The sequence below is a fragment of the Synchiropus splendidus genome, chromosome 1 (genome assembly GCF_027744825.2).
Source record: "Synchiropus splendidus isolate RoL2022-P1 chromosome 1, RoL_Sspl_1.0, whole genome shotgun sequence".
Classification (NCBI taxonomy): Eukaryota; Metazoa; Chordata; class Actinopteri; order Syngnathiformes; family Callionymidae; genus Synchiropus; species Synchiropus splendidus.
In genome coordinates this window covers 7,746,784-7,770,428 of record NC_071334.1, presented here as the reverse complement: position 1 = coordinate 7,770,428, position 23,645 = coordinate 7,746,784, and the positions used below count along the sequence as shown (strand labels likewise).

Here is a 23,645-nt window from a genome sequence, read left to right as displayed (position 1 = left end):
GCAAAAAGCTTAACATCTCTGCACAGCAGGGCAGCATTGGTAGTTGAGGATGCATTGACACGTAATAAACACATTGTCCAGGTGGGTGATATTATGCACCAGAATGGTTACAACAGGTCTCTTTGCAGGTGAAGGGTCCCTGCTAGATCAGACTGGGTGATAGCCATCCTTGCTGCACATAAAAACTGCATACCATATTAATTGTCTGAACACATATTACACACGTGGTAGGTTGATGCAAACATGTAGCATCACATCCCCACAGAACTTTACATTTGTTACTTTTGTGACTCCGCTGACCCAACAAGGGTGGAGCCAAGCCGGCAGTGAAAACCGCCATTGTTGAATGAGTGAACCTGCTGTCTTGGTCTGTTATTTCCTTCAGGATTAGCTTTTGGTTCGTCTCAGAGAAGGCAGAGAAAGTAAATACGAAACAGACCTAATAAAGGTACCTTTTTACACTTTCAATTTTCAATGCTGCTCACTGGGAATAAAGGAAGACTGAGAGGTGACCGAGAACCAACTGTATTTATGTTGGTATTAGCATGATGTTACAAAGCGAACAATAAAGTTGTGAGAGGCCACCAGCCTAGGGCTCCTGGATGTGCCCTGCAGAGGAATTAAAGACAATTTTAGATTAGATGTCCTTCATTAGTCCCACAGACATTGAAAACAACACATGATTCTGCAGCAGTAGCACAAGAATGTCTGGTGACAAGAACACAATCTTTCTCATAGCAATGGAAACTCTCCTCTTTCAAAGGAAACGAGCTGAGCACTAAAAGTCGTCACTCTCCAAACCAACATATTCAGCAACATCCAGATACAAAACACAGGAATAACAATGTTCTTTGCTGGGAGGTGTTGCTCGGTCACGGAGGGTGGTTTGTTTACAAATGGATCCAGGAAGTGGTGTGGGTGAGTCTCTTCTTATACGCTTCCGCTGGCTTTCACAGAACTGTGTATGTCATAGTAGTTACGTTTCATATGAAAAACACCACATTTGAATTGGATGGAAGCTTTTTTTCCTTATGTGTGCCAATGTTACCTTTTGTCACTACCGAATGTTTGGTGCATTAAACAACATGTTTCAGTCACTATTGAAGGAGTGTCCATCTGTTGTTAATGTACTGAGTAATATTTATTTTCGTTAATTGTTTTTATTCAATAGGTTTGTGTAAATTATTTACAAAAGGTTATTTTGTGAGCATTTCAGTTGCTAGGAAACAAACAGGAAAAATCGGTATCATCCAGTTGTAATGGGTCATCAGTGTCGGACAAAAGAAATATTGATCAGTGTCGTCCTAGTGGAAATATTCAACATGATCCAGGAATGTGCTTCTCCTTGGTCAGAATAATCCTGTTTGTCAGTGCAGTAACACAGTATGCCATATTTGACACACTCAGATGATTCTCTTGGAGGTGGTTTAACTTCAATTATTTTTTAAGTGACACAAGACACAAAGATTATCATAAATGAGATTTCATGTGTGCATTCAGCTTCCGTTTTAAAGCAAATGATTTTCCACACTGAGGGCAGACGGAAGGTGATTCACCAGTGTGAATTCTCATGTGATCAAAGAGGGTGCATTTCTGTGTAAAACATTTTCCACATTGGGAGCAGACATATGGTTTTTCTCCAGTGTGAATTCTGGAGTGTTTCCTTAAGGTATCTTTCCGTGAAAAATGTTTTCCACACTGGGAGCAGTTGAACGGTTTTTCCCCAGTGTGACTTCTCTTGTGATCATTCATTTCACTTTTATATGAAAAACATCTACCACACTCAGAACAGAGGAAAGGTTTTTCTCCAGTATGAATTCTCATGTGAGTATTCAGGACGCCAATCTGTGCAAAACCTCTTCCACACTCAGAGCAGATGAAAGGCTTTTCCTCTGTGTGAACTCTCATGTGCTTCTTGAGGTCACCCCTCTCAGAGAAACACTTTTCACACTGAGAACATATGAAAGGTTTTTCTCCAGTGTGAATTTTCATGTGCTTCTTCATGTCACCTTTCTGTGAAAAACATTTTCCACAATGGGAACAGGGGAAAGGTTTTTCTCCAGTGTGAATTCTCATATGCCTCTTCAGGTTATCTTTCTGTGAAAAAGATTTTCCACACAGGGAGCAATTCACACTTTGGCCAGAGTGAATTCTCATGTGGTTCCTCAGTTTTTCTCTATCCTCAAAATGGTTCCCACAAAGCGAACAAGTCAAAAGTCCACGGCAGCAGGAATTCAGGTGTTGAATTAGTTCAGCCTTTGAGAAGCGTTTCTTCCCACATCTAGAGAGCGATTTGTGATCAGCATCATGTGTCTCCTCTTTAACATGAACACTTGGACTCTCAACAGAGTTGGAATCAGACCGAGTGTTACTGGTCTCTCTCCAGTCTTCATTGTCATCGGTGTCAGATTCAGTAGACAGTGACCTCTGGTGAGAGAGGAGAGAGATACCGGCTGGTTCTGTCTCAGTGAAGCCATCTCCCACTGCGCCTGTTATAAGTGAATTAAAACACTTGATTAAAGTGATGACACAAATTGAGAAAAAGAAAAAATAAATAACAGGAACTGTTGATTTAGCACAGTTAATTCAAAATGTATCATAAAAGATTGTCATTCTTCTTCTTCATTTAATCTCTACAAATACAGAAGCAGCCGGCAATAAAGCTTGGGGGATAAATTGTGTGGATTTTCTGTTATGACTGTCAATACCTTGTCATTACAGGAGATACAGATGTCAGGTGACGATGAAGATGAGATAAAATGATGCATAGAGTCTTATGCAGCTGCATCTCTGATGGTGCTGCACGAGTACAGCGCAACAGAAAAATATCTGGGAAGCACTGCAAGTATGTGCTCGCCACCCATTTGAATTCCGTTTCCATTAGTGTGAGACGTGACGTATTCAGAAGAGCACTCAGGTATACCCCGAACCTGCAACCAGGTACATAGACAGAGTTTTGCAGGACTTGTTTTACTAGCTATCTAACTGAGATGCTTTGGAATCCGCTTCAATTGCTCATGCACAGTGGCTGTATTGCAAAATTCAAAGGACAAAAAAGGATTTTAAAAGGTGTTGACAACTATTTTTTGCTATGGATTCATTGTGTTGTGCGATTGATCTTACTTGCAACTTTGATATTCAAGTTGGAAATTATTGAGTTTATTTATTTTAACAGATGAATCCTAAAATGATGGGTAGCTGCAGTTCTGGAACGGACTATTCTGAAGAAGAAGCGTCCGGAGCGCAGGAAAGAAAACAATTTCTGTATGCAAATTCCTATAGGGTCATCTTAACTAATATGCTTGGCAGTTAAAGCTGTTTCTGATTCTGATGTGTTTGACGAAAGTCTGCTTTTAGTTGACATTTCACCACCAATTATTAAAAAAACAAAAAAAAACAAAAAAAAAACCTAATGTATTAATAGCAACGTCACAGCGATAGGATCGGAATTTTATGAATGACGTCGGAGCATGCAGTAGTAGTAGTTGTAGTAGTTGTATCAGTAGCAGCCGCGCCCCTCATCTCCACAGTAACTAAGCCTTTTCTATGATGTGGAAAGACGGAAATAATAACTAACTACACGGACATGTGCTGCCCTTTCATGGCAAAGATACAGGGCATCAGGGAGAAGTGTGTGTGTGTGTGTACCTGCTCTCTCGGCCTCCATCTCAGCAGGGCTCTCATTCGTTCCGTCTCGCGTTAATCACCGAAGAATATGCCGTGAAAACTCGGCAGCAGATGATCGTCGACAGTAGCTGCTTGAAAGAATCTTTCACACTGTAGACATCTTCATCCACCAGACGAGAACAGACGAACGTGGGGCTGCCTTAGTGTTCTCACATTAGCACTCACATTAGAAAACAAATCGTAGAAAACAAAAGGCACAATCCCGATCCCAAATGTCCCTTCATAAATGAAAGACTCTCAGTCCGAACTTCAATTTTGGGGTTTAAAGCAGACAGCGCGTCAGTACATATGGAGCGGCAGCAGTTCTTCTTCTCCACTGGGGTCAAAGGTAAGTTTGAGAACGATTACTGGGAACAGCGGCCACTAGTGCTCGATGCGGAGACGTTCGGCATGAAGCAAGACTGATGGGCTTGACATTTAACACGGCTAACACCTGGTATTTCCACTCCACTTGATATAGTCTCTGCCCAAACAGGGAAAGGTGTACAGCCCCCTATGTAAACCCTCCACTACTGCGCATTGCCCTTTTGTCACCCAGGCGCCTTGAATTGTTTTTTGTGTGATTGTACTTTTCACCATTCGGTGTTGCCATGGAAACTGAAAAAGTGCGCTTTTGTTGTGTTTCTTTTACAGGTATCTTTGTTTTTACATGTTGATTGTAGGAGTCAAAATTATGGATCCTTTGTTGGTCGTGCATTTTGTTGATGGCTATATGTCAGCTGATCCGCCTTTGGGTGTGGGTTTTTCTTGAGTAACTGAGTGGGACATTTTTTCTCTTGACCGTTGCCTTTGTCACCGTTTCCCATCAGTGCATGATGCAAGTTCCAGTCATTCTGAGAGCCATCTGACTTCAGTAAATGATGAATGTGGAGTCTTGTGTGCCAAACAACACTTTAGCAGCCGCGTCCCCTCAGTCATGCAAGTTTGCTGTTGATCAGATAGTGTTGCCGCTTTGTCTTTACACTGCGTTCCAAATTATTATGCAAATTATGTTTTTGTTTGATTTTTCAAAATACTTGACGCAAATAACGATCAACATAATTTTCAAGTCATTAGCTGTTGAAATTTATTTCAAATGTTATTGAACAAAACTCCTAATGAAAACAGTATTTAAAAGAAAATAAAAAAACTTAAAAAGCACTGTTCCAAATTATTGTGCACAACATAGTTTCAAGACATTTTCTAGTTTTTAAAGAACTGAAAATAGTAATTTGTTGAATTTACAGCAATATAAGGTCATGTTTACTAAAAAGCTATTACAATCCAAAACATCTTAACAGGTCAAGTTACATGTTAACATAGGACCCCTTGTTTGATAGTAGCTTCACAATTCTTGCATCCATAGAACTTGCGAGTTTATGGACAGTTTCTGCTTGAATGTCTTTGCTGGATGTAAGAACAGCCTCCCAGAGTTGCTGTTTGGATGTGAACTGCCTCCCACCCTCATAGATCTTTTGCTTGAGGATGCTCCAGAGATACTCAGGGGAGGATGGGGAACATTCAATGCAGAGGCCGGTTTGGTTCAGGGAGTCCTGGTTAGGTTTAGCCATTTGTTTTGGATAGTTGTGTTTAGGGTAAGAGGCTGGGGAAAGAGTTACTTCAATGAGAAACCTCACAATGTCCCTATGTGCGTGTGTGTACCTGCTTCCTCGGCCTCCATCACCAGCAGGACTCTCTTTCGTCCCGTCTCTTATTTATAACCAATGAATATGTAGTGAAAACTATACAGCAGATGATCGTCGGCAGCAGCGATCAGCCACTGCTTGAAGGATTTTTTTTAACATCTGCAGCCTGGACGCTTTTATCCACCAGGGGAGAAGAAAACACGTGCATGTGTCGGAACATGATCGACGAAACTGCATGAATGGCATGCGCAAGCGCACTGGGCTTCAGAGTGGATTTGCGCATGTGCAATGTTTTTTTTTTTTGTGGCAGCCATATAGGAGGAACTGTTTCTTCAGATTGCGGTATCCACGAACGTCTTCAATTCAGGATCCTTCCACGCATGTGCGAATGTCCTCTTCATCACCGAACCCGTCTATAATCAGAGAAGCATTAGTTTGTGGTCAATGATCATCGAAAAACGGCCGCGCCTGAACAGTCTCCGCCATTTTCTTCTCTCTGAACACGGTAGCAGTCTCGCGTTCCTTTGTTCTTTTCTGGTGGATGAAGGTGTTTGAAAGACTCTAAACAGCAGTTGACTGTCAAATAAACGTGAGACGGAACGAAAGATAATCCTGACGGAGATGGAGACCGAGAGAGCAGGTACACACACACACACACACACACACACACACACGTCAGTCCATCCTGTCCGCGCGCTTGCTTGTTTAGAGATAAGCATACGTGAAGCCCGCTAGTTTGATGGACCGCCGAACGGCTTTGCGTGGCTTGATATGGCGATACTCCACACTGACATGGGTGTTTCCCACAGTCCATGAACGCCTCATGACCAGGGTACGCAGTATGTTTTTGTTGTGCTGTTTGGTTCTGTTGCGAGTGGGTTTTGTTTGGTTCCACGTCTGTCTGCTCTTTGTTAAATTACTCATATCAACTCTGACACTTGATCATTGCGTCGCTACGGAATGTTGGTACGGGATAGGATCGGTAGCCCAGTTCTGTCGCCAATTCTGCAGAACTGTGACAATAATGACAGGTAAACGGTGGGGAATGTGGATTTTCACCTCTCCATTGAATACTACAGAACTGGGACGCAAGAGGGACCAGCCACAGAATAATGCTGGAACCTCCGCAGAAGGAACAAAACGGAGGTGCTACACGGGACACATTAAATCAGGTATGAATATTGTTTTGGATCTGTTCTCATTTTTTTCAAAAGTCTGAGAAATTAAATGCAAAAATCGTCATCAACATCATCAATACATTGGAACGCTAAAGTGGTGATCCGAAATTCACTTTAATTATATTATATACATTGATTCTATATGATCTCTCTTCATATACTTTAATTTTCTTTGAACAGAACCAGCTGGCGACTTGGATGCACCTCTCCACCCTGACCACCAGAGGTCCTCGTGTTCTGACTCAGACACTGATGACAGTGAGGACTGGAAAGAGACCTGTAACACCCAGTCGAATTCCAGCTCTGTTGAGAATCCAAACGTTGATGTCAGAGAGGAGATTGATAATGGTGATCACAAATCACTGATCTGCTCTGGATGCGGGAAGATGTGCCTGTCAAAGACTGAACTGACAAAACACAAGAAGTCCTGCAGTGGACATTTGACTTGTTTTCTTTGTGGGAACCGTTTTGAAACAAGACGTAAGCTGTGGAACCACATGAGAATTCATTCAGGAGGAAAACCTTTCATCTGCTCTCACTGTCAAAAATGCTTTTCACGGAAAGGTACCTTGAAGAGGCACATGAGAATTCACACTGGAGAAAAACCTTTTATCTGCTCCGAGTGTAGAGAATGCTTTACACTAGCGGACACTCTCATGAAGCACATGAGAGTTCATACTCGAGAAAAGCCTTTTAAATGCTCTCTGTGTGGTAAACATTTTTCTCAGTCAGTCACCCTGAAAAGGCACATGAAAGTTCACACGGGACAAAAACCTTTCATCTGCTCCCAGTGCGGAAAACGTTTTTCAGAGAAAGGCACCCTAAATAATCACATGAGAGTTCACACTGGTGAAAAACCTGTCAGCTGCTCCCAGTGTGGGAAAGGTTTTTCACAGAAAAGCTCCCTAAACGATCACATGAGAGTTCACACTGGAGAAAAACCTTTCATGTGCTCCCAGTGTGGAAAATGTTTTTCACAGAGAAGCACCCTAAACGACCACGTGAGAGTTCACACTGGCGAAAAATCTTTCATCTGCTCCCAGTGTGGTAAATGTTTTGCTGTGAAAGGGAGCCTGAAACGACACATGAAAACTCACATTCACAGTCTTCTGTCACCTAAAAAGGGCTTAAGTCAAACCATCACCTGAAGAATCATGTGACTGTTCATTTGGAATGTGACAAAAATGTTTCATGTCACGAGACATTCTCATATCAATGGTACAGAAAGAAGTGTTGTTGTTTTATGTTTAAATCTTTATTTATTCTTTTTTCCCATTTTGGGGACCCCATCAATGAGCACTGGGCTGTGGGCCTCAAACAACTCCAGCGTTCACTTATTAAGGTCATTGTTATTCTACAGTATACAGTTGATGCTCAGTGTTTGTCTGTCTTCCTTTATTCCTTCATTGAGCAGTTTTGAAAACTGAATGTTAAACTCTTATCAATTCTCATCCCTACTTCCAGGGTTGTTCCAGCAGGATTTTGTGTCCCTTTATTAGAAATGTTAAAAAAAAAGTGAAAAGAAAAATGTTAAGAGAAAAGTTAACTCTAACCTCCACCTGAATTAGGTACATGTGACGGGCTCCCTGTCTCACTCCCTCTTGTGTGAGGTCCTTAACATTTGCACTCTGTTCAGGTCAATAATGATATTGTATAATTATGATCATATATTGAAGACTTAAGTCTTAATGAACGTAGTCAATGCTTACGCTCCACAGGTAGATTGTTATGAGGAGAAACAGAAATGCTGGAGCTGTCTGTAGGAATACATGCAAAGCTCAGGTTAAACCACTGAGGTACACCCTCTTTCCCCAGAATTTAATCTGCCCACTTTCCAGTATGTTATTTTTTCAGTCAGTTTGTGGACCCAGTGATGAAGTTAAATTGGACACATTCCTCATAGCGACTGTGATCTCCTGAACCTCGATATCCTTCAGATATCATCTACAGGAAACAATGCAGGAAAATTATATATATATGTGTGTGTGTGTGTGTGTGTGTGTGTGTGTGTGTGTGTGTGTGTGTGTGTAAAGACACATTTCATTTTTCTGTCTTAGTGATGTGGAGCGCATGTTCAAATATACGTCGTCGCTCTGAATGCGACTCTCAGAGTCTGTCCGTTTTCGCGCCACAATTCGCCATCTTGTGTACTTACCGGCATGAATGCATGAGTAAAGAATAATAATGATTATAGCTGTGATCTGAATAACTATGTTGTTTTTGTTTATTTCATTTAACTTTGTTTTCCTGTCCATGTCTGTACTTGTGATATTTTCATTAATATTGTAAAATATTACTCTTCATGTGTCAGAATAAAGTGGACTGCCATCACTGACAGCTAACTGCCGTCTCCTCATTCGCTTCTCAGTCACTCATCCGGTGACACAGTGCTCCTTAACCTTTGATACCTTTGTTGACAGTTAGATTCTCTAAGACCTGGCACCGGAAACAAAGGGATGGACAAATGGTTGGCATAAAAAAATGTGGAGATGCTGGGGATCGATCCCAGGACCTCATGCATGCTAAGCATGCGCTCTACCACTGAGCTACATCCCCTCGTGACTCCATGTGTTTCTTCTCCTCACTGACCCAAACAAACATAAGTCAGTTGATCCATTAATTGTTTCCATTCAGTAAGGACCAATTTCCTGCACACAAGGGGATGTAGCTCAGTGGTAGAGCGCATTCTTCGAATGTATGAGGTCCTCTGTTTGATCCCCAGCATCTCCATTTCTCTCCTACATCAAGAAGTACTTGATCATCTTTGCTGACTCAGTGAGTTCAGCATGATCAATAGTCCAGTCTAGGGTGAGAGGATAGTCTGTTTTCCAATGTGTTGTGTCACGTCTCTGCGACAAAGGTCTTCAGAGTATGGTACATACATTTTTATTTTTTATCTGAGTGCTTCATTGTTTATCATGTGTATCATTAATCAAAGGTCAACTCTTGAAAGTCCCACCCCAGTTCGGTACATGTAACCGACTGCCAGTCACTCTCCCTCTTTGTTGAATGAGGTTCTGGGTTCGATCCCCAGCGTCTCCACTCAGTTCAGGTGAATAATGATGAATAAGGTGCCCTGAGAACATTCATGTGTGGCGTTGCTTCCCAGCCAAAGGACTCACAACTGTGGCTGAGAACACAGACATGGATGAAGAATGGTACCACAATAACTTCTCCCGCAGACTAACAATGCCTTTTCCAGCATGGCTCGGGGAATAGACCATCAAAGTTTTGGGTCCATGTCCAGGAAACTCCCCATCCCTGAATCCCACAGGTCAACCCTCAAGAGGTGGGTGGAGGAACAAAACCAACACATTCAGACAAACTCCAAGCATTGATGATGCAAGATGGGGCTGCCATCAGCACATAAGTCAGTGGACAGCAGGCCATGACAAACTGCAAAAGTCTTCAAATAGAAGGGTCAACAAATATTGACTCTTTTCACTAACTTCATGGAATTGTCTATAAAAACCTTTGGCGCTTATTAATTGCTTGTAGTTATACTTTTATTTCATAGTAACATCTGACAAAAAGATCTACAGGAAAACACTGAAGCTGCGTGAAAACCAATACTTCTCTGGCCTCAATAATTCTCTGGCCACGGCTGTACACCCTCGAGAGTTTGATCTTGCCACTTTCCAGCATGACGTAGTTCCTTTGGAAGCTAGTTTCAGGGCCTATAGATGACATCAATCAGATTCCTTATAGCTGCTTTGACCTCTTGAACCTCAATGTACGGCAGTCATCATCAACAGGAAACAAAGCAGGGGGATCTTGTTCAGAGTTTGCTCAGTTCATGAAGGAGAGTGATGGAAAATGGTAGGCATGTTGTGGAGATGCTGGGGATCGATCCCAGGACCTCATGCATGCTAAGCATGCGCTCTACCACTGAGCTACATCCCCGGTTGGACAGTGTTGGTTTTCTTTAAAACAATGGATGTGTGGTGAAAACACATGGATAGACCAGGTAGTTGGATTTGTGCGTGAAGATTCTTTGCATTCGAGGCGGATCGATGTGGAGCTGTTTTTAACTCACTAAAAATCTGATGTAACATCTCAAGATGGTTGAAGATGTAGATGCAGTCCCTCATCATGGTGATGCTCCATTGGGAAGTTATTGCTTTATTAAGTTGTCCTCGTCTGAAATCTCGTGGATGAAGCCTCCCAGTGGGAGTCAGGTGTCATGAATGGTATACTCTAGGAAAAAGGGCAGTAGCTGCTGCTGCTGCTGCTGAGTGTGTGATCCATTCTAGTCGGGACCACTTCTTGGCAATACACCTCCTTGTGAGGACAATTTGCTTAGTTAGGACCATATGACCGGTCCACAAAGGGTTAGGCTTCAATGATGAAGACTTTATAATAACTACATTATTACAATTGACTTGAAGTTTGGCCCAGAGTCCTGGTTAAGATCAGCCATTTGTTTCGGATGGTTTGGTACGGGAGTGAGACTGTGACAGATTCCACTGCCATCTGCTGTCGGATTGAGCACATTTCACTCGTAATAACTAAAACAGAAATGATGCCAACAAGTGCCAGTTTCGAGTTTGTGACTGTCATTGGTTGGTTATTAACTTTGAAAAACGCAGTGAAGGACAGCACGTTTTCAACCAGGGGAACAAAGTCGAAACTGTGGTGTGATTTTGACTGATGATATCGAAATGATGGTGCATTGTATTATCCGTTGCAATGACACTTTAAAAGGAGAGTGATTTTTATTTTAGCAAAAGAACAGGAAGTCTCCAGTCGCACTCAAGGGGAAAGAAACGTCACTCTGGGTAGAAAAGCTCAGCACGACTTTCAAGCCTTCTCACTTCGTGATGCGAACCTTTATTTGAAACAAACCCTTATCGGGATTTACGTGGTTTCAATTGATCCGGTATCATCAGTAAGTTCATACAAACTGGTCCTTCCTTTTTTTTCTTCTGTTTTCACCCTCATATTTTCCTCACTAATCATTTAGAGAATATTGTTTTCCATTTCATGCCACCCCCTTTATACTTATTTGTTAGTTTTACGCTTTCACCAAAAGTGTAATTCCGCACTTCTGCCACTGGGAGGTGCCAACAAACGGTGAAGTTTTCTGACCTACCGGTAGTTATTGGACTTTTGAGACCATTATCGGGCAGCAAGTGTTTTTGACATATAGATTGAACACCAGCAGGCAAAAATGGTAGTAAAATATTTATTTAAAAATAATAGTTTGACAGAAATCAAATGGATATTCAGCTCGAATTAATGTTTGTTGAATGTTTGTGAGTGTGTGTCCGTGTGTGCGTGAGTGGTGAACAGATTGTAAACATGCGCTGCTTTTCATGTCGCTCGTCGGGGTTCGACGTTGGGCAGTGTCTTGCGTCAGACGCTGGCTGGCTGGCTGCTTTGGGTTGAGGAGGTGTTGCTGCTTTTCTTCTGCCTGTCACAAAGCCATAATATAATAATAATAAAAACCAGAGTCACTCACTCATCTCAGCCAAGTCATCAGTGTACCATCACACTCTTACATTTGTTGAATGATCCTCTGAAAATATTGTCCTTCTGGATTTAAGCAGTAGCGAAAGCCACTTTCCTCTGTAACACTGTCAAAATTGGAGAAAAATAAACATGATAAAATATGATTGTCTGTGTAGAACAAATTCAGAAGTAAGATGTTCAAGGTTTTACAATGGAAATTCAACTTACACAATTTCCAGATTTTTGCAAAAAAGTGACGGACCATAGGCTTGGATTTCTTTGACCCTGCTGCCTGGTGAAATGCTGGGTCTGAGGTGCTGGCAGAAACAACTGTTTTTGGGGGGTGGCCCTGCAGAAAGAAGCACATAAAGCAAAAACATTAACTTTCTTCTTAAAATAAAATCACTTGACTCACTGTGAAGTTGGACTCAGGTTTGTAGTAAAGCAAAGAACTTACGCATGGCTGCAGAAATGTAGACCATGGCGACCAGAAGGAGTATGACTTTAACACTGAGAGACATTGTTGGTTTCCTGTTCGATCAAAGAGGCAGACTGTCAGGTAGCAGTGAACACAGGATGTTGTGCTGCTGTGGAGTTTCAGAGGCAGGACTCCTGTGATTTGTGGGAGACGAGGGTCCAGCCTTTTATAGCGAACTCTCCCTCGCCCCAACAGTGATGAGAGGAAAGTTTAAGAGTGGTGAAGGAAAGTGAAAGTTCCTTATCACAGGAAAAGAGATGTTCACATCATCCTCTTTTTTAAAATGAGGAAACACACTGTATGGTGTGGTTGATCAAATTCTAGGAAGTTGAAATATGCACACTATGGACTATATTAATACTGCTTTTTTTTTCAAGTATGTTTATTGGTATTTTCTGATGTTGAAATAAAATCAGACAAAAAGATACAAAATATTAAGTTACAAAATATACTCACACATGCACAAAATAATAATTATAATGAAGATAAAGATAAAAAAAAAAAAAAAAGAACCCCACCTCAGGTGTATGTCCCATAATGACTGTGGTCATATCTATACCATGATGAACATTGCAAGTGAATGGTCCAAACTGTCATGACTATTAGACAATTGGCAGTCCAACGGAGAGATAAGCAAAAACTGAGGCTGAAAGTTAGGCAAAGTCTAGTGATCATTCTTTCTTTCTTTACCGTATGTTAACAATGGGTTCCAAATGTTTTCAAATTCATGAGACATATCTGCTAGATTAAGTCTAAGCTTTTCTAATTCTACAAAGTATAACACATCTTTGTAACCACAATGTATGAGCAGGTGAGAATGAACACTTCCAGTGAAGCAATATTCTTCTTCTGGCCTGTAAAGTTGCTTTTTCATTTGATGATAGATTTCGTAGTTTGGTAACAGTAAAACTGCATTTAAAGTGTTGGCGACATGCCTCAGGAATGATGCCAAAATATGCAGTGTAGGATGAACATACAGTATCGCGTCTACAAAGCTGGTTCCACTGAATTACAAAGCTAAATAACTTTAAAACCATTTCTATGTGAATCAAAGTCACCACCGGAAACAAGCCTTTGTAATGTTACTGGCTCTTCAGCTTCAGTATCAGAGGAGAAATGACAAAGCGTTGCATGTTCTTCTAAGCCAGAAGATGAAGAGCGTCTTAAGAAATAGGTGAGGCCAGTTTAAAGAATGAGGGAAGAGTGGCAACCATCTACGTTTGGCTACGTCATAGGATTATTTTGCCCTGAAAGTTTGCCTCAGAAGGGTTTTGACAACAACTGCAAATGGACAGAATTTGTCATATGAATTCAAAGGACTTCCCATCCATCTTGTACTAAAGGACGATTTGGATGAGTAATGAGTAATGAGTAGTATCTGACAGAATTCGAGTTCTATCACTTGAACAAACTCTACTTGACTGGGCAGTGTCTACTCCCACCCCCAGTCCCCCAGATTGTGGTTTGGACCTGTGGGCAGCAAGTACACACGAATCGAAGGGGGCTTTTTGTTGCCTTTGTGGCAGTGTGCTGAGTGGAACGGATGTAATGAACCACACTTAGATTTTGCAGTTTCCATCCTGTCACTGAAGGTGTGAAAAAGCAAAAACATCTATCTGTCTATCTATCTATCTATGTGTCTGTCTGTCTGTCTGTCTATCTATCTATCTATCTATCTATCTGTCTGTCTGTCTGTCTGTCTGTCTATCTAAAATCTAGATAGATATCTATCTAAAAGTGAATCCCACCACATGGAAGCCTGCTTGTTATTGTTTTTTATGACTTTAATTGAGATCTTATTATTTTCACCACTGCTTTTTCTGAACCTACCCATATGCAAAAAATAGGTTCTTTTGAAACCAATAGAGTGTTATTTTATACGTTTGGCAATGATTATTTTCCTGCTTATCTATCTATCTATCTATCTATCTATCTATCTATCTATCTATCTATCTATCTATCTATCTATCTGTCTATCTATCTATCTATCTATCTATCTATCTATCTATCTATCTATCTATCTATCTATCTATCTATCTATCTATCTATCTATCTATCTATCTATCTATCTATCTATCTATCTATCTATCTATCTATCTATCTATCTATCTATCAATCTATCTATCTATCTATCTATCTATCTATGTATCTGTCTATCTGTCTCTCTATCTATCTATCTGTCTGTCTGTCTCTCTATCTATCTATCTATCGGTCCATCTGTCCGTCTGTCCGTCCGTCCGTCCGTGTGTCTGCGTGGAACCATTTTGGGCATCTCAGCGGTGTCTCCATGACGTTTCTACACTTCCTCAGTTAGCTGTTTAATTTTTATTTTAGTTTTATTTAAAAATCGAAGTTCGACACTCCAAAAAATAATAAATTTACTTCCTGTTCCAATTGTACGTAGCCTTATTTGTCCGTTTGTTTCAGCTTTGGTTGCATTAATCAAGAAATCCTGCTCAGCATTTTACCTCTCAGTCCCGATCCCTGTGTCTTGTTCTACGAAAGAAAACATGATGAAAACAGAGGAGTGGAATCCCCGCTTGGGATGACAAATCCACTTCCTTTTTTCAGATTTGCATGATTCTGCACATTCAGCACAAATACTGTCAGTATGCATCTATAGTTTTTCTCACTCGCTTTGCTCTCAGATCAGAGGTGAAACACTCCAAACTACTTGTCCACAAAGTTTATTATTATAAGTCTCAGTTGAATAGTCTCACCCCTCACATCATTTAAGCTTTAGTTCATCACACCAGTCTTTCCGTCCAAAATGGCTGGTGTCGTGTCAAACATATTTCTATACATTCCTGTTAGACTTTCTCCCTAAATCTGTCCGGAGAGACAAAGGGGAAGCCTAGCCTGATTGAAGGCTCCAGCTAAATGTTGGGAGAGCAACTTCGGCCTCAATCTTACATACTTTCCATCAACTGAACAGGTAGGTAATCTAGAAAAATGTTCTACCCTCCTACTTTCACATTTTTACATTTGTTTTTCTTTGAGCTGTGCAGTGCTGTCTTTTCCTCTGTGTCACGCTGACATGATCTTTCACCAAATGACATCACAAATAAAAAGCCTGTAAATGTCAATCTTGTCCAGTCTCTTGGAATCTCCCACGTACAATAAGGTGTAACGTACAGTTCACAAAAACTGTCATCCAAACTTTACTCACCGTCCCTCCAGGTTGCACTGTGGATAACATGACTAAGCAATCTGACTGTCTTAACTGTATGCATGTGTTAAAGCCATGTAGCTTGATAAGAAAACGTTTGTATATTTAACCTTTAAGTCATGTTTTTCAAATTACTCTGCAATACACAATGACAATAGGGGTCTGTAACTTGGTCCCACAGAAGTTGAGGGCTCAGGAAAATACTCATGTGAAGCCTTAAGTAGAGAAGTGACATCTGGCTCCCTTTTAATTCTTGAAAGGAAAATTCATTTTAAGAAAATACATGAATCTCCCCCAAAAGACACATCTGCAGAAACAAATATCAGCTTTCGTCATTGTCGCCTGTCATCTTCACCCATCACCCATCTCATATGTGTCATGACAATAACATGTTGTTTGAATCACAACATTCTAGCTCTTTTGGGCAACAAAAAAGTATTAAAATAAAATAACTTTTGAAAAATTGCTTGGCCATTGCCCAAAATTCGACTTGTTTTACAGAGAAAAATATAATAAACCACACCAATAATAATAATAATAACAATAATAATAATAATAACTATTATAATAATAATACATGATTTTTGACACATTTCAGCTTTTTTATAATCTGAAGAAATAAAATGTCACAAGGAAAGCCTCAAAGGTCAATGGAAACTTTCCATTCATCACACATGTATCTAATAATTACACCAGATATCTTGGTAATTGGGGAGGGCTGCGTGAAGTTTCACAAGCGATGATTTCACAGTATTTTAGAGAGCTCCCCCTCTCTGTGGTATGCCATTTCCTCACCACTGAAAGGAAGTAAGCGAGTCAGAGTGGGGGGTGGGAGGGTGTGAAAGGAAGAGATTGCATGTGAAATTGACTGATTTTTTTTATTTATCTTCCTCTGATTATTTTATTTGTCCTCTAACATTTCACTGATGACAAGTAACCAGGTCAAATGTGTAAAACTCCAGGCCTGCACTTCACAAAGACGGTTTAATATTGTGGCCCTGCATTTATGGACTTTTTCCGGCCAGTAAATGACATACAGTATAATATCTGCCTTCAGAACTAACTACTTTTAAAGTCACTTCAAAAAAAGTCATATCAATTAAATTGACGTTTATTTATATCTGGCTGCAAATAACCTTTCAGCAGATCTCTTCACTATTCGCCATCGTGTGGCGAAACTAAGGAACTGCAAATGAACGACATGACTCAAAGAATTGATTCGTTCATTATTGGTGAAGAGTCAATGAACCGAGTCACTAAAATGATTGATTTCAGTCATTACTCTTGCCATTCCTTTGACGTGGCCCACAACCTGAGGTCCATCTCCCTCCTCTTCCTCAAAAGTTCTTGAACACTTCCTGGGCGCCTTTAGACCCAGAAACACCACACAATGCTGCTCATTTCAGCAGACCTACAGATGATGATTGAAATTTGTATTCAGTAATCATATAAAAGGAACCTGTGTTCTCAGCTGAAAATGGCTCTTATTGTTCTGTGGGCCGAGTTCAGAATTCAAAAGGTGCACCTCTTTGCTCCATGCCACTTTTCCACACAGCTATGGGACAGGTCAATCTGGTGGGATAGATTTTTTTTCCCGGATTAGTCTTACAATTATTACTTAAAGTCAGTAACCCACTTCATGGAGCAACTTCCTAACCACTGTTAAATATCAACTTCAAAGAAGAAGTAGCGTTTGTGTGTGTGTACCTTTTCTCTCGGTCTCCATCTCCAGCAGGAGTCTCTTCCTTCCGTCTCTCGTTCACTATTCACTAGTCCTATTGTCGTAGAAACTCGGCAGCCGCTTGAAAGAATCTGTCAAACTCCTTCACCAGAGGATTCACGACCAGAGAACACAAAGCTGTACGATCTGTAGACGCATGCGCGCGCGGACGCATTGGTCTCTTTCGCATTCTTTTCACCATGTTAACTTTACGTGTGGATAGTTAAAGACAACATGGCTGCAGTCTTACACTGCAGCCATGCAGCTCCGTACATGAGTGTGCAAATCCCATCCTCGGCATAGAGTGCTTTCACAGTCTAATATCGGCAGAACTGGAATACGTACGAGACACGTTCAGTGCAGACAGAACCGGTAATTGATTTATTTGTCTTCCATACATGTGGGTTTGAATCCCATCAACATCAAAGCATTTTTTTAAACAGTAGACGTGACTTCGACATAGCATTAACAAAGGGCAAAAGAGGACGAGGTGGTTCAGGCCATGGATTGCTAATACATTGTTCTCTGTTTGCATTGTGTGTGTTTTTAAATTGAAAAAAATAAAAGACACAGTGAGGATTGTTGAAAAACCACCCACGCACAATGGGGGAGATTTGTGGATCTGAACTTCACTGGAGATGCTGTCAATGAAGTGAAAACAGTGATTTTCCCATGTACTAGGACACCAATAAAGTCTTCTTGGATGAATAAAACTGTGAGCTTTATGGTTACCAAGCATTGGAAACATTTGATTGAAGAATCCTGTATGTCACCATAGTGTCTCAGTCTACCAAATTCAACACACTCATGATTCTTCACATGCTGTTTTAAATTAAATCTTTTTTTAAATGACGGATGACACGTTTTCCAGTGTGAGTTTTCACGTGTGTATTCACATTCCTTTTGCTTGCAAAACATTTTCCACACGCAGAGCAGACGAAAGGTTTTTCTCCAGTGTGCACTCTCATGTGACAGTTCAGGTTGCCCTTCTCTGAAAAACATTCTCCACACTGGGAGCAGATGAAGGGTTTTTCTCCAGTGTGAACTCTAACGTGCCTTGTCAGGTTGTCTGCTTGTGAAGAACACTCTCCACACACGGTGCAGAGGAAGGGTTTTTCTCCCGTGTGCACTCTCATGTGCTTATTCAAGACACCTTTCTGTGAAAAACACTTTCCACACTGGGAGCAGACAGAAGGTTTTCCTGCAGTGTGAACTCTCATGTGGTTGATCAACGTACCTTTATCTGAAAAACATTTTCCACACTGCAAGCAGATGTAAGGTTTTTGTCCGGTATGAATTCTAAACTGATTTTGCAGACTGCCATTATATGAAAAACATTTTCCACACTGGGAGCAGATATAGGGTTTTTGTCCAGCGTGAACTCTCATGTGATACTTCATTTTCTGTCTTGTTTCAAAATGGCTCCCACAAAGCGAACAAGTCATGGGTCCACTGCAGGACTTCATGTGTAAAATCAGTCCAACCACTGACATACATTTCTTCTCACATCCGGAGCAGAACAGAGATTTGTTAACAGCACCACCTGTTTCCTCTCTGACATCAACTTTTGGATCCTCAACAGAGTTGGAATCTGACTGAAAGTCACCGGTTTCTTTCCAGTCTTCACTGACATCAGTGTCAAAATGAGAACACAGTGACCTCTGGTGGTCAGGCTGGAGAGGTGTATCCCTGTAGCCAGCTGGTACTGTTCCGCGAAACGTATCTCCATCTGCTTCTGTTAAAAGAAAATGTAAGCACATGATTAGAGAGAGCATTTAAAATCAATATTTCAAAGTAGACATTTTACTACATCATCTCAACATACTCAGAAGTATTTACAGATATAATCCTTATATCTGCGAGATCAGGGAAATGCATCGATTTATTTATCTATAAAATTTAACTATATGCATCCTGTCTCAGAGGCTTTTAAATAGCTATTGGACCACAGGCGGGACAGAAATATGGCTTTCTAAACAAAATTTCAGAGAGAAGCTGTCTGAGCAGCACATATTTTGGCTTGTGCATCTGCAACACACTTCATTCATGACTTAAGTGTTGCGAAGAGAACATTATTTTCAAGTGCAGTGCACTTCCAACTCGTCACAGTCCATGGAGACTCCTCCTGAACCTCGTCTGTCAGTCTTTCCATAACAACAGCAAACAAACGTGGGCCGAGAGCTGATCCCTGGTGAACTCCTGCAGCACACCTCACTACTATCTCACTCTCACATTACTGTCCTCATATTCTGTTGTTCACAGACTTCAGACGGTTGTGAAATAACTTCAAAACGAAGCATTGTCTTGATGAGGGACTCACTCATGATGGGACAGGATATTATATGCATCTGCAGTTATGTCAGTCTTAAATATCTTTCGAGAATCGTGTCGACTGCACGATTCTCGAAAGATATTTTTTCTTGTTCTAGAGCAGTAAGCGATGTATGGCATATGATATTATATTTCTTTAAATCGATTATTAAGTCACCCTCAAACTTCAGTTTAACGAGGATAATAAGAATCGTTGAGTCAATTTCGCAAACATACAGATGTCATTGAATGGCAAACAGTGACATCTAGTGGTGGTATGTGTGTATTATATGTGATTTGTGTACATTTAGTTCAACATTCTAAATTTTGAAAGAGGTCGGTGAAGAGTAATTTCTCAACCACCGAGATTAGGAGACGTTGAGTGAAAAAAAAAAAAAAAACATCGGAAAGAAATGAAGAAAGAAGGGGGCACTTACCAGCCCTAAAAGCTCAAAGCTCCTGCCACTGGAGTATGGAGTGCAATATGGAACTGGAAGAGGCATCGAACAGATAAGTTCAGGTGAACATCAATGTTGAGGACCAGGAAGCAGCTAAGCAGATTTCTGCTGCTGGAACTACGTGGAAGAAGTCCTGTCCCTTGTGGCGTGGGCTTGAATTCGAGGATGATGCTCGATCTTGGTCAGGCAGAAGAGACAAGGTGGCTCCTGGCTGAGTAGCACCTTTGCACAGGCTCTCTGTGTGCCTGAACTTCTGCACTCATCTCAGGGAGCAGACCACATCCTCACCTGATATCTACTCTGAAGCTACCCTTGCAAGGAATCTTGGTGAGGTGGTGGGAAGCTGGCTCTCAGCACACCGAGTTTGGTCTGCTGGAACGGCAGAGTGATCAGCTTTGAAGGAGATGTTGAAGAGGCACATGCTCACGTCTCCCAGAACAGCTCTTCGTTCGTGGACCTTCTGGTGGGTGAAATGTTCTTCAGAGTTTGCAAGATTCCCTCAAGCATCTGCTGCCGAGTTTCCACGACATTTTCAAGTATTTTCAAGTATCTTTTCATTGATATTTTACATTCATATAAATATAATATTTGTGCATGCTGTGCAACTATGCATGTATAGTTAGTGGTTCTATGAAACAAATTTGCTACTGCAGACTGAAAACCACTTTCAGAGTTGAACAAATCATCTTAATTGTCTGTTTTGTTATTAATTATCATTATATTATTATTATATAATGTATAATTGATGATATTATTATTCTTAATAAAGGTAAAAATATTCACTGAGGAGATATCATCACTGAAAGATAAAACTGAAGAACTACAGAGGGAGAACACAGCAGTGAGTGAGCTTGTTGACAATAGTGCATCCAATATCTCATCCTGCTATGAGGAGAGAACCGCCCACTTGGAAGCTTAAGTAAGAGCCAAGAACATGGTGACACTCAGCGCCAAATGGCATGGAATGTCAGGCTCTACATTGACACCTTTCTTATCCCTGTCTGAGGGTGATGAGAGGACAACAAATAAATGAGGATGAAGGAGAAAGAAGTTGTAGCAATGTATTTTTAAGGAAACCGGGGCGGTTTTATAGAATTTAATGCTGTTGAGGAGAGTTTGGAAGTGAAGTGTCCGATCCACACTCCGGAACAAGAGGGGGCGCAAATGCGCCAGAATGCACCAAATGCCATGAAACATCAAGAAGAAGTATAAAAAAACAGGCCACGCCCTCTACGCCATTTTTTTTCCACTCAGAATATTGAAGCAGCCTCGCGTTCTTTGGTTCTCCTGTGTTGGATGAAGATGTCCAGAGTTTGACATATTCATTTTGTCCGCGGCTGATTTACCATCGTCTGTTTCCGAGTTTTTTAAACGATAGGCGGAAGGAAGGAGAATCCCGCTGGAGATGGAGACCGAGAGAGCAGGTACACGCACAGATCCTTTTATCTTGTGATGGTGATCTTCTTAAAGTACTGGGGCATTTAGCGGAATTGCTTCGACTCATGAGTCGACTCTTCAATAAGGTTCATTTGGCACCACCAAGCGTACATTAAATATACGATTCTGCATGCATGAAGGTAAGTTGCCCAAAGGTTTCTGGAGGATTTCACTCATGTTATGAACAATATTAGACATAGATGGGGGTAAATACTGTACTTGTGTTACATAGAGAAGATGTACACACAAATGTAAATTTAATTTCAATTATTTTTATTCAAAAATATTTTTTTCAACTGTTTTTGGACTGAGCCTGTTTCTTTTCTTTGACATAATTTCCCGCGCCATTGAAAAAACGCTTTCACATGGGACAGTTGAGGTAGGGGTACATAGGCGTCTAAGATGCTAAGATGTACAACTTTGGGAATATTTGGCTCCGTGGGGTACATTTTGAACCTCCACAATGGAGTCTGCTGTGCAGCGGGAGCATGTTACATTGGCATTCTGATCAAATTGCACCCAGAGTTTGCTGCCTCGAGAGACAAACAGGCATTGTCGTTCCTGTAAGGTTTGTCAAGAATGTGTGATTATCGCGAAATACACTGACTCTCATATTGCCATCTTCTCCAACTGTGTACTAACTCCACACTGACATGAGGGTTTCGGACGGTCCTCGATGATGATGTTTGCTGTTTTATTTGGCAGCACGTCTGTCTGTTATTTCATAAACGACTGCTTTTGACTTAAAAACCTGGTTCCTGCATGGCTGCAGTATCTCAGCTGCAGCGTGGAGCTGTGGAATGTGAGATCAGTGTGTAGTTTATAAGTTTTCTAATCAAAGGAGTTGCTCACAACAGATGACAAATGCTTGAATTGATTTAAATTTGAGCCCGTCAGGTGATCTGTAAACTTGTAGAGAGAAGGAACATGTGCACAAAGAACTAAAAATAATTTATTACAGTGTTAAAATTATTGTTATGGTATTATTAATGACTAATATATGTACTCAAAATACTCAAACGTCAGTGTTCACACTTTATAGTGGTGTCGGGACATCTCTAAAACTGAAGCTTCAAATTCCAAAGAAGGGCTGGTTAACACTTGGGAATATGGACTGTCACCTCTCTGTTCACAGGACAGGGAAGCAGGTGGGACCAGTCACAGAATAATGTTGGCACCTCCGAAGAAGAAACAATGGGGAGGGACTACTTGGGACACCCACACATTAAAGCAGGTATGAATATTGTTCAGGATCTGTTCCCATTTCCACCAGAGGGTGGCTTAACAGAAATGCAAAACACAATCGAAAAGTCCTCATTGCATAGTGATTCCACAGTGAAGATCTCAAAATCAAAAAGTAAATAAATCAATAAATGTACAATTTTGGAGTGATTGTACTTATTATTTTGAACGAAGTGCATTGAGTACGATGCTGTAGTGACCAAATGTGTCCTGCCGTGGGATGACGACGACGTCACACACAGGAGCTACGTTTTTTTTCTCTATTCTTTTAATGAGCCAGAAAAGGATTTGATGGCACTTTCAACCTCATGTGTACCATTTATATCCGCAAAATACGATATTTGTCCTCTGATCATTTGCGAAGTATATGTCCGTTCTTCTCTGTCTGGTCTGCAGATTAGTGCGTCATGATTGGCTGGCATGTATTGTATATATTGACATATTGATACAGTGAAGATATTTTTATTCATTTGGCAGGAGAAAATGTGCCTCCATGAAGGAGTTTGAACTTTTACCAAATTGTTAAATGCCTCTGAAATAACAAGCTTGCAGATATTTGCCCTCCTCTGTATGTTGAGCTTATTTAATGATAGATGTTTATTTTTAATAATCGCTCTAATCATGTACTTTAATCCTCTTAAAACAGAACCAGCTGGCGACTTGGATACACCTCTTCACTCTGACCACCAGATGTCACTCTCTTCTGAATCTGACACTGATGACAGTGAGGACTGGAGAGAGACCAGTAACACTCAGTCAGATTCCAACTCTGTTGAGAATCCAAACATTGATGTCAAAGAGGAGATGGATGATGATGATCACAAATCACTGATCGACTCTGTATGTGGAAAGAAAAGCATCTCAAAGGCTGAATTGACACAACGCGCAAA

The 23,645-nt window shown here is 40.9% G+C and overlaps 2 protein-coding genes and 2 non-coding genes across 4 annotated transcripts; 1 reads left to right on the top strand and 3 right to left on the bottom strand.

The window, feature by feature from the left end:
- Positions 1-350: 350 nt before the first annotated feature.
- LOC128752285 (gastrula zinc finger protein XlCGF8.2DB-like) lies at positions 351-3,969 on the bottom strand. The gene is made up of 2 exons (XM_053853349.1): positions 3,649-3,969; positions 351-2,489 (listed from the first exon to the last, which is right to left on the bottom strand). The coding sequence occupies exons 1-2, from the start codon at positions 3,665-3,667 to the stop codon at positions 1,471-1,473; spliced, it is 1,038 nt and encodes a 345-aa protein (XP_053709324.1). The 5' UTR covers positions 3,668-3,969; the 3' UTR covers positions 351-1,470.
- Positions 3,970-5,614: 1,645 nt separating this feature from the next.
- Positions 5,615-8,812, top strand: LOC128752280 (gastrula zinc finger protein XlCGF8.2DB-like). Its single transcript, XM_053853343.1, has 3 exons — positions 5,615-5,952; positions 6,392-6,484; positions 6,671-8,812. The coding sequence occupies exons 1-3, from the start codon at positions 5,934-5,936 to the stop codon at positions 7,636-7,638; spliced, it is 1,080 nt and encodes a 359-aa protein (XP_053709318.1). The 5' UTR covers positions 5,615-5,933; the 3' UTR covers positions 7,639-8,812.
- Positions 8,813-8,974: 162 nt separating this feature from the next.
- Positions 8,975-9,046, bottom strand: trnaa-agc (transfer RNA alanine (anticodon AGC)). Its single transcript has one exon. It is a non-coding gene; the product is annotated as a tRNA-Ala (tRNA).
- Positions 9,047-10,321: 1,275 nt separating this feature from the next.
- Positions 10,322-10,393, bottom strand: trnaa-agc (transfer RNA alanine (anticodon AGC)). Its single transcript has one exon. It is a non-coding gene; the product is annotated as a tRNA-Ala (tRNA).
- Between the last annotated feature and the right edge of the window lie 13,252 nt (positions 10,394-23,645).